The 19,376-nt window shown below is 39.4% G+C and overlaps 1 protein-coding gene across 4 annotated transcripts in view; it reads right to left on the bottom strand.

The window, feature by feature from the left end:
- The window catches only part of smchd1 (structural maintenance of chromosomes flexible hinge domain containing 1), a 127,899-nt gene that overhangs the window by 17,878 nt on the left and 90,645 nt on the right, over window positions 1-19,376 (bottom strand). For all 4 annotated transcript variants that reach the window (XM_072570385.1, XM_072570384.1, XM_072570383.1 and 1 more), the window contains exons 36-42: window positions 14,601-14,732; window positions 11,978-12,130; window positions 10,579-10,711; window positions 7,950-8,069; window positions 4,943-5,028; window positions 1,642-1,764; window positions 631-821 (exon numbers count right to left, since the gene is read on the bottom strand). In XM_072570385.1, coding sequence (XP_072426486.1) covers window positions 631-821; window positions 1,642-1,764; window positions 4,943-5,028; window positions 7,950-8,069; window positions 10,579-10,711; window positions 11,978-12,130; window positions 14,601-14,732 — 938 coding nt within the window. The remainder of the gene's footprint in view (window positions 1-630; window positions 822-1,641; window positions 1,765-4,942; window positions 5,029-7,949; window positions 8,070-10,578; window positions 10,712-11,977; window positions 12,131-14,600; window positions 14,733-19,376) is intronic.

Raw genomic sequence — 19,376 nt, forward strand, 5'->3', positions numbered from 1 at the left:
CAACTGCACCAGGTCACCGTCACTTCTCAAAAGCAATAAATTAAGTATCGGCAATAATGATTACTTTCCTAGAATGAATAAAGTAAACAACTAGTCTCATATGTAAACTTAAAGGTTGCGCTGTTGTTCAAAGCCTAATCTTGTTAATACATTAACAATGAAATGACCACTGATAATTGTGGGATTCCACTTTCCACTGTTCTTCACCACATTATGGACAAGCTGTACTGTATTCATAAGCAGTTCTACTCGCAGTTCATTAATATTTGCAGCCAACTGACAGGAACTTCAAAATTTTGTAAATGCAAAATGATTTCGGAAAGGTTTAGGAAATATTCAGTAGGACAGACAGACGGTTTGTGGGTTGGAACAGTTAACATTTTAGGTGGATGACCTTTCAATAGATTGGCATGATATTCAGGATACCACGCAATGCTTTAAGCTCCTTATTTTTGTGACTGTTTCTAAAAGGAGTGATAAGAAGCCAAATTTAAAAAAAATTCAGAGACAAAGTGAATATTGCTACAAGTGTCACTCCTTGACATTTGTCCTGATTTTAGTTTGGGTACTTGCAAGTGACTGTCTTTTAAGTTAGGTTTAGTCAGAGTGGAACTTTAAATGGTTTTGTACCTTTTAGCATCTGGAAGATTTTTTCTGTATATGGAATCTAGCGGTAGTACTTGTTGGCGCCCCTGACTTTCATCGAAGATACGGCGAGCAGCATCGGTGGTTAAAGTAACCACGCAGTCCATATCGCTAGCCATATGCCAAGAGATTACCCTGGCCACCTCATCATCCTCTATCATTGCCAAGTGCGCAATCTGTAATCAAGACAAATATTTGTTTTGAGTTGAGAACTTCCTGCATCACAAACTGAAAGAAAACAAATAACGGGAGAAAAATATGGGTGTTATAAACGGAAATATCATATTGAAAAATAAGTTTTTGCGAGAGAAGTATAAATAAGAATGAGAACAGCAAAGAACTGGAATAACAATGAGTAACCAAAATTATACTCTTTAGTTGGATGATTAATACAGCATGCTAATCTGCATTCTGTCATTCTAAACTGGCTTTAACTTTGATGCTGAATGTCATAGATCAATAATCCCTAAATTAAATATTTAATAAACAGGAAATAATCAGAAATTGGAGAAACTTTGCAGGTCTGGTGGCATCTGTGGAAGAAAGCAGAGTTAATGTTTCCAGTCTGGTGACTTTTCAGACGTTCTCAAAAAATATTTCTGCTTTCTCTCCACAGATGTTGCGAGACCAATTGACCTTCTGCAGCATTTCATTTGTTTCAAAATTTGTTTCCAGCATCCAAAAGTTCTTTGTTTTATAAGTTAAAAACAAGAAATATAATTTTGTTTAGCTTTACGTACTACTGGAACAGTCGCAACTTGATTATCAAATGGCTATGAGCAGGGAGACTGTGGAATAAGATGAGAAGTAGTACAAATTAGAACTTATGGCATTTTCACAAGAATACATCAAGCAGATTGAATTAATACTAAAATTGAAATTGAAATGTTTCAGGTCTGGTGATATGGGCAAAGTCTCAATAGTGTAGAGAAAAATGACAGTACAAAATTATTAGTACAGGTTAGCTTCCAATGAACTTATTTACATTAACCATACCTTTCCTAAAACGTCAGCACTGTTTCTGGTGTAATTAGACAGAGAACATGTTCTTCTGGGTAGTTTTAATATCCTGTCTCTTTCGAGTTTCATCTGCTTCAAAACAGTATCAATGCCTTGGATCTATATTATAGAACAAAAAGTGGTAATATTCAAAGAACTTCTGTGGTTGGAGATCAAGTTGCAAGGAAAATTGACATACTTAAAAGCAAATTACTGTCAAATAAGTATGTTTGTAAATAAATATGTACACTAAAGAACATTACACAACCTAAAATGTTCTTAGAACAAATGGAAACAATTCAAATGTAAATAAAATATTTAATTCCAAAAATTCTTGAGAAATACTAACTTCTGAAAAGATTTTAACCAGGATGCTGCTGGGAGTGGAGGGTTTGAGTTATAAGAATAGGCTAGGACCTTTTTCCATTTGAGGGTAGGAGGTTGAGGAGTGACCCGAGAAATTAATAAAATCACGAGGGACATAAAGGTGAGTAGCAAAGGTCTTTTCCCTATGTTGTGTGTTTGGGGGTGGGGAGGGGAGGGAAAAACAAAACAAGGTGGGCATACTTTTAAGGCGAGGGAAATATAGATTTAGAGGGTCTTGAGGGGCAACTTTTTCACTTCAGAGTATGGTTCATATGTGGAATGAACTGCCAGAAGAAGTGGTAGATGCAAGTAGTTATAAACATTTAAAAGATGTTTGGATAGGTACATGAATAGGAAAAGTTGACGAGGATATGGGCCAAATATAGGCAAGTGCGACTAATTTAGTTTGGGAAACTTGGTCAGCATGGGCGAGTTGGACTGGAGGGTTTGTTTCTATGTGTATGACTCCATAAGAGTTATACAAAGTTTATACATCATAATTGTTAACCACCTTTAAAATTAGTATTTTTGCTAATTTAAAATCACAATCCCTGCAGTGCAGAAAGCTGATCAGCCCTGATCCTCCAAAGAACATCCCCCACACACGCAACCCTCTATCACTATAACCCCACATTTACCCTGGTTAATCCACCTGGCCTGCACATCCCGAAACACTACAGACAATTCTGCATTGCCAATACACTATTCTACACATCGTTGGCCTGTGGAAATGAACCAGAGCAGAGTGGTGGAATCTCACGCAAAACATGAGGAGAACCTCCACACAGTCACCCAAAGCTGGAATTGAACCTGGGTCCCCAGCACTGTGCAGCAGTATTGACCACTGAGCCACTGTGATGCCCTTAACGAAAGTGTAGAATGTGAGTATTCTCCAAATGTAAGGCATTGCCAGAATGTTGAGACAATAAATAAATTAGTTGGAAAAAAATCACTTAATTATTTTAAACCTTATTAAAATACAGCAACATAAGATCCAAATGAAGTAAAATCTAACAACTAGCATGTTATAAGCATCATCTATAAGCTCATTAATCAGTAATTTCCATCTGCAAGACAGATTCCCCATACTCTTTAAATTGTAAGTGAAACTTACTTACATTAACTTTTTATTAATGACTTAGATGAGGGAGTCGAAGGGTGGGTCAGTAAATTTGCAGATGATACAAAGATAGGTGGAGTTGTGGACAGTGAGGAGGGCTGTTGTCGGCTGCAGAGGGACTTAGATATGATGCAGAGCTGGGCTGAGGAGTGGCAGATGGAGTTCAACCCTGCCAAGTGTGAAGTTGTCCATTTTGGAAGAACAAATAAGAATGCGGAATACAGGGTTAATGGTAGGGTTCTTGGTCAGGTGGAGGAACAGAGGGATCTTGGGGTCTATGTACATAGATCTTTGAAGGTTGCCACTCAGGTGGATAGAGTTTGTAAGAAGGCCTATGGAGTATTATCGTTCATTAGCAGAGGGATTGAATTCAAGAGTCGTGAGGTGATGTTGCAGCTGTACAGGACTTTGGTTAAGCCACATTTGGAGTACTGTGTGCAGTTCTGGTCGCCTCACTTTAGGAAAGATGTGGAAGCTTTGGAGAGGGTGCAGAGAAGATTTACCAGGATGTTGCCTGGAATGGAGAGTAGGTCGTACGAGGATAGGCTGAGAGTTCTCGGCCTTTTCTCGTTGGAACGGCGAAGGATGAGGGGTGACTTGATAGAGGTTTATAAGATGATCAGAGGAATAGATAGAGTAGACAGTCAGAAACTTTTTCCCCGGGTACAACAGAGTGTTACAAGGGGACATAAATTTAAGGTGAAGGGTGGAAGGTATAGGGGAGATGTCAGGGGTGGGTTCTTCACCCAGAGAGTGGTGGGGGCATGGAATGCGCTGCCCGTGGGAGTGGTAGAGTCAGATTCATTGGCGACCTTTAAGCGGCATTTGGATAGGTACATGGATGGGTGCTTAATCTAGGATAGAAGTTCGGCACAACATCGTGGGCCGAAGGGCCTGTTCTGTGCTGTATTGTTCTATGTTCTATGTTCTATGAAACTGAATAACTATATTTTGTTGCTGTGGCTCTTATGATTACAAAGGTGAGGCAATCAAGTTGTTGAAAAACATGCAAGTGAATGGTTATAAATTTACTTTTCACGGTGAATACTTTTGATTTTATACTTTTTGTCAGTCTTTCACAGAAAAGCCCAGTCTTTGGGAGATAAACACAATTGTTTCTGCACATCATGCTTGCACCAGCTCTTCAAACAAGTATCATTATCTAGTGCCAACCTCTGCTTTTTCTCCATATACGACATGACAATTATTATTTTAGCAATTGGTTTTGCTCTATACTGGACTAACTATAACAGGTAGATATGTGTTTTAATACTAAGAATAGTCTTCAGAGCAATAGCAAGGTGATGCTTTAGATTTGTGTAAAAACACAAACTACACAATTGTCATTTATTTTCTTGCTGAAAATCCAGAGATCTACACACAGTATTTACATCCAGGGTCTATGAAAAGGTAATGCTGTACATCTCCAAACAATTTTCAGAAGTCAAAGATAATTTTTTTGGGTTCACACTTTTCAATTCAGGAGGAAACTCCTTTGTTGAAAAGGCAGTTCAACAACTCAAAAAATTATCTTGGAATTTCAAAAGGAGGTAAAACTGATCTAAGAACATCCACATCATGCTACTGTATTTTCAACTGTGTAGATCAAAAGAGGAAAAATAAACTTTGGCTAGATAAAGTATTTGGAGATTTGCATTTTGCTTGTAGCTCTTCAGACTTCCAATAGCACTCTATATTTGTAACAGCTATGTGTGGATGCTAGTACTTCCTTTAATATTTACAGATCGAGGATTATCAAACCGCTTCGGGATTGGCCATATGTACACAAAACAAATATGCAAGTCAACTTACAGTTGAAACTTCTGCGATATTTATCTTCTGCTTTTGAAGTTCATTTCTTAGGTGAGCTTCTTTTGCTGTAGCTTCATGTGCCTGACCTAAATATTTGAAATTGCAATTTCAGTACTTGATCTGGTAAACCTTTAGTTGTTCCTTCTCCAAATCACATTTGGAAAGATTATTTGCATTGGTAAACCATTTGAATGATGTCAATGAATGTCTGTCTTCTGTCCAGTATAGTCAAATTACATAATGATCTATTGAAGGAGTCAAATTAACACTCAATGGTTCAACTAAATTTATTGTATTCGAAATAGAGAAGGGAATAGCCAGGACTTTGAGTAAACCTCTAGGCTTACTTATCGCATCACATACTAGTTCTCAGTAAGCTCTAGTCATCAAAACCGTAAATTAACATTAATATTTCTTCAAGTTCCTTCAGGTATTCAGCCTGATAGGATATGTAACTGTCAGGTATTCCATGACGTTCAGTGCCAGTCAACATGATTGGAATAAATGCAGATATTTACACAAATTAAATCTCAAAAACTTTACAATTTGCAATATGTGGTCTATAGATTAACAGACTTCATAAATATGCATTATGTTTTCAGAAGCATACTAGTGCCCAGATATATTTTTTAAAAATGTGTCATTGCTATTGCCCATCCTCAATTGCCTTTGAAAATGACACGATCTAAAAGAAGAGACTGGCCAAGAATTAATGTTATTGTTCAGAATTTGTACAAGAGTGAAAAAGAACGGCAACAATAATCAGATGCTAATTTAACAGACTTAAGTTAAAAGGTCTACTTTAATGGTTGGCTCAGTTAGGAGCTCAAGAATTATCCACCTGCAAGTCATACATTCAATTTTTGTTTAGCAGCAAGAATCAGAGGGACCTTAATGTGCATGTTTATAATATCCCTTAAGGTAGGGCAGGTAGATAAAGTGCTTAAGGAAGCACATGGAATATCTGCCTTTTGAGTTTCAGAACAGGGTGGTTACGCTAGAACTGTATTAAAAAAATTGATTTTACTAGAGTATTGCATTCAGTTCTGGAATCCATATAAGAGGGATGTGACTGCATTGCAGAGGGTGCAGAAATTTACCAGGATGTTGCCTGGACTAGAGCGTGTTGATTATGAGGAAAGGTTGGATTGACTGAGGTTGTTTGCCATGGAGCAGAGGGATATGATTGAGATGAATAAAATTATGAGGGGTATAGATGGGTGGAAGGAACCTCCCCTCTTGGTGGTGGGATCAGTGACCAATCATCGTAGATTTAAGGTAAGGGCAGGAGGTTTACAGGTTACATAGGGGAAAACCTTTCTTCCAGAGGATGGTGGGAATCTGGAACTCGATGCCTGTGAGGATGGTAGAGGCAGAAACTTTCATAACATTGAAGAAGTATTTCAACAAATACTTGTGATGCCAAGACAGACAGGCTAAGTGCTGGAAAATAACATTTGAATAGGTAGGTACTTGTTGTAACTAGCACAGACTTGATAGGCAAAAAGGCCTTTTTCTTTGCTGTAGACTATGACTATAATATTGTGCTACACATCAATTGTTGACTTGCTTCTTTTATACTTCAAATAATCAAAACAAAAAGAAAACAAATAGTTTACAGCGTAGTTTTCTTTAGTAATCTATTATACTTGGCTATATAAGTTTTCCCACTGTTAAGTGTTGTCAGTGCCAAATCATTCCAAGTCATGCAAGAACAGAATATGGGCAAAGCTTCCTCCATTCTGATGTACTATATTCCTTTATGCTTATTTCAGAATAGCTGTACAGAAATGGCATTTGACTTTATACACTCATCATAAACTCGGCTCTTTAGCGATTGTGGATTTGGGAAGTTCTATGCTGCAGTTTAGCACCAAAATTGGATGAAACACCTAAATTTATTTTTAGTGCCAATCTATATACAAAGGGGAAAGTTTACAACTATACAAAAAAATTACAAAAAAATCTGAACATGCACATGTTGGGATGGGGTGTGCACGAAACAGTAACTGATAAGACAATTCCAATTTACTGTGGTAATGATAGCAAAACCATTCAATGTTCTTTACTTCTCAAACTACACTTTAATAACAAACCCCATGGAAAGCTTAAATGAGTCCTAATTTCAACCAAGTAGAAATCGTTAATTAAATGCACTTGTATAAATCTCAAAGAATTTCATGAAAGATTTAAACTTGTCATTCCTGTGGAATATCAAATTTTTCATTGATTATTTTGAAAATATGGGATTTCTTTATGTTCATGGGAATCCCATCTGTAGGTTACAAACTTTACATCTTAGTAAGATATTAACAAGTGAAGGAAAATTTTGCCTTGCTGTCTGAGAATACAACAATATGATTGGCTGCTTGCACTGTTTGATGATATCACCTGCTAGATTTCTGGAGATTCCCCTAGGTACCACATTCAAACCAACAATAGGAAAGAGAAAATACAGAACCAGAGATTCATACATCTTAATGGGCAACTTTCTTTGAGATTGGTGGCCAGTACTACAGCTTTTCCAATATCAGTCAAATCCAGGTCAATCTTTCTAATGAAAGGTTAATATTTTAGATATAACCTAGCTTCAGTTAAGAAGTGATAATATTAGTACAAATTGTTCCATAGGAAGCAATATCATTCAGCCAACACATTTAATATTTTATGTTCATTTTGGAGTACTTGCAGGATACAGGCAGTCACTGTTAGGAAAAGATGTTGAGGTCATTTTAATAAAAAAAGTAATGAAACAGTATGTTACATTTATATCATTAAAATTGATCTCATTTACAAGTGGATTAAATTTGATCTGTTGGAAACATTTCTCATTTTAAGTTGTTACATCTCGCTGCTTTGAAGTAATTCAACTGACCTCCAGTAGCTAGTACACTTCTATATACAATGATTGACACTTGCAGTGCTAATCTTTCAAATAAACAGATCAACTTTCTTCATATGCAAATTTATGAATGACAAATATAAATCTATATATAATGTAGCTTACACTTCATTTCACTGATTAGTTGATTGGTGGTGTCAAATAAACTCCTGTATGCAATAATGGATAGGGAGAGTTGATCCTTCTCTTTCGTCAAAGTTGTCATCTGTTGCTGTTTCTTAAAATCTGTGAAGAAAAATATTGCCACCTATTTCAATATGCCAAATTGAATCTCATTTCAAGGGTGGATTGCATTTTTTAAAAAAACAGAATTATGTTTCTCAATTTTGGATCAAGCTTTTGCTGATTCTGTCAACCAATTAGAAGACATGCATTTCAAGAACAGTTAGAAATGCCACTAATACCATTACTTAGCAGTAAACATTGTTACTTGGACCTTAGTAAAGCCTTTGATGAAGTTGTGCTTGGTAGACTAATTAGTAAAGTTAGATCACATGGGATTTCAGGGTGAGCTTGCCAACTGGATACAAAATTGAATTAACCACAGGAGACAGAGCGATGGTGCAGAGTTGTTTTTCCGACTGCAGGCTTGTGACCAGCAGTGTTCCACGGGGATAGGTGCCGGATCCACTTTTGTTTGTCATTTATATAAATGATTTAGAGGAGAATATAGAAGGCATGGTAAATTAGTTTGCAGATGAGCAAGATTGGTGGTAAAATGGACAATGAAGAAGGTTATCTAAGATTATGAAGGGATCTTGATCAGTTGGGTCAATGAGCTCAAGAGTGATAGATGGCGTTTAATTTGGATAAATGCAAGGTATTGTATTTTGGTAAAACAAACAAAACAGGACTTAAAAAATTAAAAGTAGGGCCCTGGGTAGAGTAGAACAGAGAGATCTAATGATTCAAATACATAACTCCTTGACGTTTGCATTATATATAGGTAGGGTTGTTAAGAACGCATTTAGCACACTTGCCTTTATTGCTCAGACCTTTGAGTATAGGAATTGGAAAATTATTTTAAGGTTGTACAGGAAGCGAGTAAGGTCTCTTCTGGAGTACAGTGTGCAGTTCTAGTTGTCCTATTACAGAAAGGGTATCATTACTCTGGAGAGGGCTCAGAAAAGATTTACCAGGATGTTGCCAGGAATGGAGGGTTTTTGTTATAAGGAAAGGCTGGATAAAAAAACAAAACAGAAGAACAGCACAGGAACAGGCTATTTGGCCCTCCAAGCCTGTGCTGATCATGCCCTAACCTAAACTAAAAAAAATTCTACCCTTATTTGGCCTATATTCCCTCCTTATTCATGTAACCATCCAGATACCTCTTAAATATCGCCTGCTTCCACCTCCTCTTCAAGCAGTATGTTTAGGTTCTTATCATCCACTGCTTGCAAAACTTCTTTTGTACATCTCCCTTAAACTTTCTCTTTCTCACTTTGAACCAGTGCCTCCTTGTAATTGAAACTTCAACCCTGGGGTAAAAGCAGCTGACTGTCCATCCTATCCATTCCTCTCAATGTTGCAAACCTCTGTCAGGTCTCCTCACAGTTGCCTTCTTTCCAGTGAAAACAATCCCAGTCGTTTTAGTCTTTCCTCATAGCCAATGCCTTCGAGACAAGGCAACATCCTGGTGAACCTTCTCTGCACTATCTCAGAAGCTTCCAAGTCCTTCTGATCGTGTGGTGACCAAAACTGTACACAACACTCCAAATGTGGCCTAACAAGGTTTTTACATAGATGCAACATGGGATAGGCTGGGAATTTGACTGGACCATAGGGGTTTGAGGGGTAACTTTACAGAGGTTTATAAAATCGTTATGGGTATAGATAAGGCGAATGGCAGGGGGCATTTTTTTTAAGGTAAGGGGAGAAAGATTTTACAAAGACATGAGGGTCTTTTTTTCTTATATACAGTGAATGGTGAGTGGAATGAACTTCCAGAGAAAGTAATGAATGCAAGTACAGTTATAATGTTTAGAAGACATTTAGATAAGTATATGAATAAGAAATGTTTTGGAGGGATATCGACCAAGCACAGGCAGATAAGACTTGTTTAGTTTGTGATTATAGTTGCCATAGACTGGTTGGACCAAAGGGTCTGTTTCTGTGCTGTATGACTCAAAATTAAATTTTGGATAAATTATACTTTTAACCATTTGCATCGGTAATCATAAGCAACAAGTCTTTTTTAAAAAAGATGCTACATTTCAGATGTGTTACATTTTGTTTTTCTTCAGGAGCTGTGCTTAACTATAAGCAAATTAAGTCTTTCCCTAAAAAATTTGCAAACTTAGAATATTGTACTTTTCCATTCTAGGCGCGTTATATGACAAAGGCTATTTGGTTTTTCAAATAATAAAACAAGATTAACACTGACAAAATCATGACCAAAAACAGATTTTTATTGCTTAAAAAAACTGAAGTTTGAATTAAAAGCTTTCCTTATACCTACCACTACTAAAATCAGCTGGCTTGGAATAAATAAGATAAACTAATCCTGGAACCAGATTGATTTGAACCATAGATCACAACCTGGCATAACCTTTTCATTCATGACTCCTTACTGTTTATTTTTCTCACTGATATGACAAAAGGCCTGAGTCAACCTCAAATATTTGTAATGAGGTAAACAATGAGCTAGCTGGAACATTTTCACGTTAACTAAATAAGCCACAACATTTCAAGTTCTTGGTAAATAAGCAAACTATACAGGCTGCTTTATGCTTACCATTATAAAACATAAATGATAAAATGTATGGAGGTAAAGGATTCCGCTTGACGGGTTTTGAAATAGTCGGTTCAAAAATCAGCATATATTCAGTACTATCCCTACCAGGACAGTTTTCTGCCAGCACCAAGTTCTATTAAAGAGGAATAAAAGTAAACAAAAAAAAAATTAAAGTTCAAAGATTAGTAAACAATTTATGTTCACTGAAATCATAGGATTAGGTACAGGAGAGGGTGGAAAATTATTTTATGCGGATGCAGATTTTTTTTTTGACCAAATAAATTTTGATTGTAAAGGAATTAAAGACACAATGTTTAGGACTACTAGTTGGTTTCAAAAATTAGTAATTCAATTTCTATTAATTTCAATGACTACAGACTGAAGTATTCCCTTCAAAGTTACAGTAAGGCACTCTCATCATAAGCTTCCTTGCACGCTTTCTTGTCCATCTCAAGTTTCATGAATTCCAATGTATAATCTGAAGATGGAAAATCAGGATAGTAAATGCAATGTAGACTAAATGAATGAATAACATACAAGTCTATTTTATAGATTCTGAAGCTTTGCTCTTGAACACTGACTGCAAAATCACTCGCCAGCATTTATAACATGACTGAACAGATTTTGTAAAAAGAAAAACCTGTCAGATCAAATTTCATACTTGAGCTGCATTTGAGGAATGCTCCCATGCAGAAAATAACCAAATTCTTATTACAAAGGAACTTTGCACAGTTTCCTACAAATGGCATAAAATTGTAGAATTGTATAATTTCTTTTTCATTTCCACAGATACAGGATGGGACAAATGTAGACATACACACATCCAGTAAAGGGTGCAAGAGTCACTTCAGTGCACACAGACATACAAATTAATTTAGTTGCAGTGGTGGGATACTAATTGCTTCTTGAAATGCCAGGAAGAGACACACAGCTAAAGGAAATCTGTAAGTAACTTAAAAGCTGCAACATTGAAAACCAAGAACAGGAAATAAAATGAGAAACAAACTTATAAAAAAGCATGGGTTGGTGGATGGGGAAGAGGTTATGAAGAGGACAAGAGAGAGAAAAGGTGGCACTTAAATTTTCTTAAAATAGTCAAGAGTCATTGGGACATGGTTCAAATAAATGTTTCATAAGCACAAATACTTCTTGGGTAAAGGTTCAGAAGAAATGGAAAGAAGCCAAAATCAAGAGGAAATCAGAAAAGCTTTTGGCAAATGAAGCTAAAATGGGAATGAGGTAATATAAACTTTGAAAACAAAATTTTAGAAAAATGCTGGAAATGCTCTTCACATCTGGCAGCAGCAAGATAAGGCTAATATTTCAGCCCTGAAATAATCAAATTAACTACCCCAGTCAGCAGTCTTTTAGTAGATTGGTCAAACCAAGTTAAACTTACAGAAATAACAGAAGATCCTTGGTTGAGCTCAAACTCCAAACTGCTGAGTTTTCCCTGAAACTGAGGAACCTCACTCTCATCTTCAGTTGCACTTCTAATCGTAACCACCAACTTGCCACAAATATCCTCTCCAGTTGGATTGTTATATTCATCCTAATTGAACAAAATGAAGAAAATTTCAATGCACTATATTGGTAAATGTATTAATAAACAAATAATCTCTATATATTCAAATGAATGTAGATGTCTGCCCAGCAAAATGATTCTTTTGTTTAAAAATGATGGCAAGGAAAACAAACTTAGTTCAGAAAAAATCTGACTTTAATTAGTCCTGTCAACGAACAGCTCTATTCTTCTTGCTTCTAAATTTATTCTCCTATCCTCACTCCCCACAAGCCTTCTGATTGACAAGTCATATAGCTCCTCCAAACTTCCTACTGCTGTGATTTTGTGTTTCTTTAAACAACAATCTCTCAAATTAGTCAATAGAAGCAAAATATTGTAGGTGCTGGAGATCAGACATAAAACTGGAGGTGGTAAAGAAACTCAGCTGTCTGGTAACATCAGGAATGGACACAAGTTCCATTTATCTGAAGAAATATTACGTGATTGTTGAATGAGGTGGTTTGTTACAGAAGCTCAACTGCACTCCTTCATATTATTTAATGCAATTTGGACAGGCAATGGCTACAAGGCACATGTTCTACACCAGATACTACTTAAAGGGATATCACAATACCAGTTATGATCTTCAGTTTCACGATCTCAGACAATAATAAAACTTTTAACAACTACTGTGCATTGCACACCATTTACAAATCCCTTTCCTTTTCTCCTTTCATCTGTCACTAGAAAAATATCCTAAAAATCAGTCACAGCTCCACTTCCAAACTCCCAACTATCTACCCTTATAATTTGCATAACTATTTCCCCTGCTTCAACTTTAGTCCCCAAGTCTCCACTGTACCCCTGTCCCAAGCATTACCTTTGTATAGCTGTAAAACCAGGCATCAAACTGGCATTACCACACACAGGTGAGATCTGGCTGGAGCACTTCAAAGCGTCATCTCTTGCTTACCTCTGCTAAAACTACCTACTTCATGGAGTGTAAAGGTAATATTGGAATTTACAAATAATCACCTCTTTAAATTGCTGTCTTTGCCCTGCCCTTCTAGCATATGCAAGCTCATGATTTCTGTACATTGGATACAGACAAGGAGCCATTTAGCCTGTGTTGGTGTCAGTTGTTTGCGAGAGTAATTAAGTTACATCCATTTACCTGCCCTTTCCCTGTAATCTGAAAACTCTCTCTCATCAGGCCATTGTCCAATTTCCTTTCAAAAGCCATGATGGGATTTTCCCCTCACCCAGTCTTGAGCAGTGTATTCCAGATCCTAAAAACTCACTTAGATGAAGAATGCTTTTCCTCATGCTGCCTTTGATTCTTCTACCAATTACTTTAAATCATCATTCTAAGCTTCTCAAGTCTTCCATCAACAGGAACAGTTTCTCCCTATCTACTTTGCTGAGCTCCATTATGATATTGAATGCTTTTATAAAAGCTCCTCTCACTCTTTTCATCTCGGAGTACTGCATTAGTTTCTTTAAACCACACAAAAATCGGAGGACCCTTATCTCTGGGTCTATTTTCTAAATCAGTTCTGTATTGCATACCCTCGAATACCTTCACCTTCTTCCTCAAAAGCAGTGCCAAGAATTGGACAAAATCCTCCAAAGACTCATCACTACTTCCTTACTTTTGCACTCTATGTCACTTGCTGCACTCTCCTTCATGCCATACCTTCTAAATATCTGCTAAGCACTCATGTTGTATCCAGTCAGATTTCTCTCACATCCGTTCTAAGATTAGCACTTCTGCTCTCCCAACCCCTCTAAATGCTGGCTGACACAGCAAACTCCAGATACTCTCTATTACTTTTTCAAAGTGATATCGTAGCTAAAGGAAAACTACACAATGATAATATTGTATAGCTACTTATTAACCAGACCAGACTTTCCATGATGTGGAGGTGCTGTTGTTGGACTGGGGTGGGACAAAGTCAGAAGTTGCACGACACCAGGTTATAGTCCAACAGGCTTATTTGAAATCACAAGCTTTCTGAGCACTACCCCTTCATCAGGTGAGATAATTGGCCAGACTTTTGATAGTTAAATACACCACCCCTTGTCAATGCCTTGCTGTTGTCTAATTCCATCTTTCTGCTCTCTGATTATGGCCAGAAAATCTCTCTCCACACTGGATTGCTCTTTCTTCAAATATTCAAACAACATTTTACAGCAAGAACCAACCATTTGCACAGATTCAAACATTCAGACTTTAGAAGTGGTCCACAGTAGTGCATAATTTACCTGGTTTTACCTTCCTGACAGCAATTTAGTGAACCTTGTCAGGAAAATGTGGACACTGTCATAAGGACATTGGATGAAAGCAGAACCCGGCTCAGCTGTGATAGTCTCTGCAATTAATCTATTGAAAATCACTATATAGGCTCACAAGCAATGGGCAAAATTTAAAGAATTGTTGACATACAAAGAACAATGAAATATGATAGAAAAGGAATGACTATTTGCACTTAATACTGGAACAAAATAATTTTATTACCATGACTTTTAGACACAAGCTTTTGACCAAGGTACGATGAGTCACAGCACGGACATTTGAAACAGTAGGAGTGGCTGGCTGCTCTTCTGGCATTAATTTAACTGGTTCACCTGGTACCACATGGAAAGTGATCTAGAATGAAGCAAATGGCACAGAAGGTAGAATTAGAATGGCTGTAGCACTGGATGCACTGATTAGGGCATACTGTGTCAATTGGTTATACACCACTTTTCCCCAGTAGTTTTCTCCTGAGTAGCTTTCAATTTCCTTTTGAAAGTCAGAATTGAGTGTGCTATCACCACACTTTTCGGCAGTGTGTTACAGATTCTACCCATTCTGTCAAAATAGTGCTCATGCCAATTCTTTTGCCACAGTAAATTTCTATCCTTTTGCTCATGATCCAGAAGTAATTGATGGGAAGAATTTGTCTCATAGCTCATGATCTTTAGCATCTCTATCAAAGCTACTCTCAACTTTTTCTTTTGAAGAAAACAGCCCAACTACCCAATTCTAATTTTCTTTCAATCAATCTGAAGATGTCGTAACACATCTCTGGAACAGGTGGGACTTGAACTTGGGCGCCTGGCTCAAAGGTAGGGTCATTGCACCACAACAGTGCCAATTCTATCTATAGTTGACATCTCTCAAACCTTCTCTGCACCCTCTTGAATTCCATCATATCGTTCCTAAAGTGGTACCAAGAATGGGGCACAATATTTAAGTTCAGACCAAGTCAGCATTTTATGAAAGGTATAAACTTTTTACTTTGAATTATAAAGCTCAAGACCTCATATGCCTTGTTAATTGTTTTTGCAACCTGCCATGCAAACGTCAACAATTTGTGATGGATGATGACCCTCCATTCCTCACCCATTTATTTTCTACTGCTGTTCCTCATTCTTCTTACCAAGATATATTACTTCACACTTATCAGCATTCAGTTAGTTCCCACTCTACCAGACTATATTCAGCCATGTATCTATTTCTCCAGTCAATCACTATTGTCCTTACAAGTCAGAAAGTTTTATGTACTTTGTAAATTTTGAAATTGTGCCCTGTACACCAGAGGTCTAATTAATCAGCTCATATCAAGAAAAGCAGTGGTCCTAAATCCAAAACTTGGGGAACTCCACTTTGTGTATCCTTGGATTTGGAGAGGGTCCAGAGGAGATTCACATGAATGATCCCAGGAATGAATAGCTTACCATATATGAGGAGCAGTTGAACACTCTGGGTCTGTACTTGGGAGTTTAGAAGTACGAGGTGGTGATCTCACTGAAATCTACAGAATACTGACAGGCCTTGATACAGCTGTCATGGAGAAAGTTCTCCCATTCGAAAGAGAGATTAGGAAACAAGGCACAGCCTCAGAGTGAAGGAATTAACCTTGAGAACGGAGGAGGAAAAATTAGCAAGAGGGTGGTGTATCGATGGAATTAATTGTCACAGAAGGCTCTGAAGGCCAAGTCATTGAATATATCTAAGACAGAGATAGATAGGTTCTTTAATAAGAAGGAACTCAAGGGTTACAGGTAGAAGAAAGTGAGGACTGCAGATGCTGGAGATCAGAGCTGAAAAATGTGTTGCTGGAAAAGCGCAGCAGGTCAGGCAGCATCCAAGGAGCAGGAGAATCGATGTTTTGGGCATAAGCCCTTCTTCAGGAATGAGAAAGGTGTGCCAAGCAGGCCAAGATAAAAGGTAGGGAGGAGGGACTTGGGGGAGGGGCGTTGGGAATGCGATAGGTGGAAGGAGGTTAAGGTGAGGGTGATAGGCCAGAGAGGGGCTGGGGACGGAGAGATCGGGAAGAAGATTGCAGGTCAAGAAGGCGGTGCTGAGTCCGAGGGTTGGGACTGAGATAAGGTGGGTGGGAGGGGAAATGAGGAAGCTGGAGAAATCTGCATTCATCCCTTGTGGTTGGAGGGTTCCTAGGCCAGACCAGACCATGGCAACACGACGCCTGGAGGAAGAGCGCCTCATCTTCCTTTAAGAGCTCCCGGATTAATGAGTTCAACACGTGGCGAGACATCGAACAATTCTTCCGCCGCCTTCGCCTCCACGCCTACTTCTTCAACCAGGATTCTCGTCCAACCTCTGACGACTCCTTCTCCCGTCTCCAGCACACCCCATCCACCTGGACACCCTGTGCTGGCCTCTTACCCGCCCTCGATCTCTTCATAGCCAACAGCTGCCGCAACATTGACCGCCTCAACCTGTCCACCCCTCTTACCCACTCCAACCTCTCACCCTCGCAACATGCAGCCCTCCACTCCAACCCCAACCTCACTATCAAACCGGCAGACAAGGGAAACACGGTGGTAGCTTGGCACACCGATCTTTACATTGCTGAGGCTAAACGCCAGCTCGCGGACACCTCCTCCTACTACTCCCTTGACCATGACCCCACCTCCCACCACCAAACCATCATCTCCCAGACCATCCATAACCTCATCACCTCAGGGATCTTCCATCCACTGCCTCCAACCTCATAGTCCCACAACCAATCACACCGCCCGTTTCTACCTCCTACCCAAAATACACAAACCTGACTGCCCCAGCCGACCCATTGTCTCACCCTGCTCCTGCCCCACCGAACTCATCTCTGCATACCTTGACAGTCCTGATCCCCTTAGTCCAAGAACTCCCAACCTACGTTCAGGACACCACCCACGCCCTCCACGATTTTCGCATCCCTGGCCCCCAACGCCTTATCTTCACCATGGACATCACAAAGGCCTCAAAGACCTCCGCTTCTTCCTTTCCCGCCGACTCAACCAATACCCTTCCACTGACACCCTCCTTCGACTGACTGAACTGGTCCTCACCCTGAACAAGTTCTCTTTCCAATTCAAAGTTTGGGAGAAGATTTGTAGCTCGGGTGCTCGTTGTTGTGGTTCTGTTCGCCGAGCTGGGAATTTGTCTTGCAAACGTTTCGTCCCCTGTCTAGGTGACATCCTCAGTGCTTGGGAGCCTCCTGTGAAGCGCTTCTGTGCTGTTTCCTCCGGCATTTATAGTGGCCTGTCTCTTCCGCTTCCGGTTGTCAGTTCGAGCTGTTTGCTGTAGTGGCCGGTATATTGGGTCCAGGTCGATGTGTTTGTTGATAGAGTCTGTGGATGAGTGCCATTTTGTGTGCTGTTATGAGTCCTAGTGGTCGCAGTAGTCTGGCTGTCAGTTCAAAAATGCTCCTGATGTATGGTAGTGTGGCTAGTCCTTTGGGTTGCAGCATGTCTTCGTTCCGTTGTCTCTCCCTTAGGCATCTGTTGATGAAATTGTGAGGGTATCCGTTTTTGGCGAATACTTTGTACAGGTGTTCCTCTTTTTGTAGTTCTGGTGTGCTGCAGTGTGTTGTGACCCTTTTGAATAGTGTCCTGATGCAACTTCGTTTGTGCGTGTTGGGGTGGTTGCTTTCATAGTTTAGGACTTGGTCTGTGTGTGGCTTTCCTGTAAACCTTTGTGGTGAATTCTCCGTTCGGTGTTCTATGTACCATCACGTCTAGGAATGGGAGTTAGTTGTCCTTTTCTTCCTCTCTAGTGAATCGGATTCCTGTGAGTGTGGCGTTGATGATCTGGTGTGTGTTCTCTATTTCTATGTTTTTAATTATTACAAAGGTGTCATCCACGTATCTGACCCAGAGTTTGGGTTGAAGTTGTGGTAAGACTGTTTGTTCTAACCTTTGCATTACTGCTTCTGCTATGAGTCCAGAGATCGGTGAGCCCATGGGTGTTCCGTTAATTTGTTCGTATATTTGGTTGTTGAATGTGAAGTGTGTTGTGAGGCACAAGTCCAGTAGTTTAAGTATGTCGTCTTTGTTGATAGGGTCAACGTCCTGTTGTCTGTTATGTCTGTCCAGCAGGTTGGCTGTTGTTTCTTTGGCTAGTGTTTTGTCGATGGAGGTGAACAGTGCCGTTACATCGAATGAGACCATAGTTTCTTCCTTGTCTATGTGTATATTTCTGATGATGTCCAAGAATTCCTGTGTCGATTGTATAGATTGACTGGATCCGCTCATCAGGTGTTTCAGTTTCTGCTGTGGTTCTTTAGCCAGTTTGTGTGATGGTGTCCCTGGTAGTGATACTATGGGTCTGAGTGGGATGTCTGGTTTGTGCACTTTGGGTAGTCCATAGAATCTGGGGGTGTTGTTGCTTTCAGATTTCATTCTTTGTAGGTCAGACCTGGGTTATCTGTCCGTTTTTTTGTAGATTCCTCAATCCTCCCACTTCCTCCAAACCAAAGGAGTAGCCATGGGCACCCACATGGGCCCCAGCTATGCCTGCCTCATCATCGGATATGTGGAACAGTCCATCTTCCACAGCTACACTGGCACCACCCCCCACCTTTTCCTCTGCTACATCGATGACTGTATCGGCACTACCTCGTGCTCCCACGAGGAGGTTGAACAGTTCATCCACTTTACTAACACCTTCCACCCTGACCTCAAATTAACCTGGACCATCTCAGACTCCTCCTTCCCCTTCCTAGACCTCTGCATTTCTATCTCGGGCAACCGACTCAACACGGACATTTACTATAAACCGACCGATACCCACAGCTACCTAGATTACACCTCCTCCCACACTGCCCCCTGTAAAAGCGCCACCCCATATTCCCAATTCCTTCGCCTCCACCACATCTGCTCCCAGGAGGACCAATTCCAATACCGAACAACCCAGATGGCCTCTTCCTTCAAAGACCGCAATTTCCCCTCAGACGTGGTTGACGATGCTCTCCACCGCATTTCCCGCTCTTGAACCCCACCCCTCCAATTGCCACCAGGACAG

The sequence above is a fragment of the Chiloscyllium punctatum genome, chromosome 5 (assembly GCF_047496795.1).
Source record: "Chiloscyllium punctatum isolate Juve2018m chromosome 5, sChiPun1.3, whole genome shotgun sequence".
Lineage (NCBI taxonomy): Eukaryota > Metazoa > Chordata > Chondrichthyes > Orectolobiformes > Hemiscylliidae > Chiloscyllium > Chiloscyllium punctatum.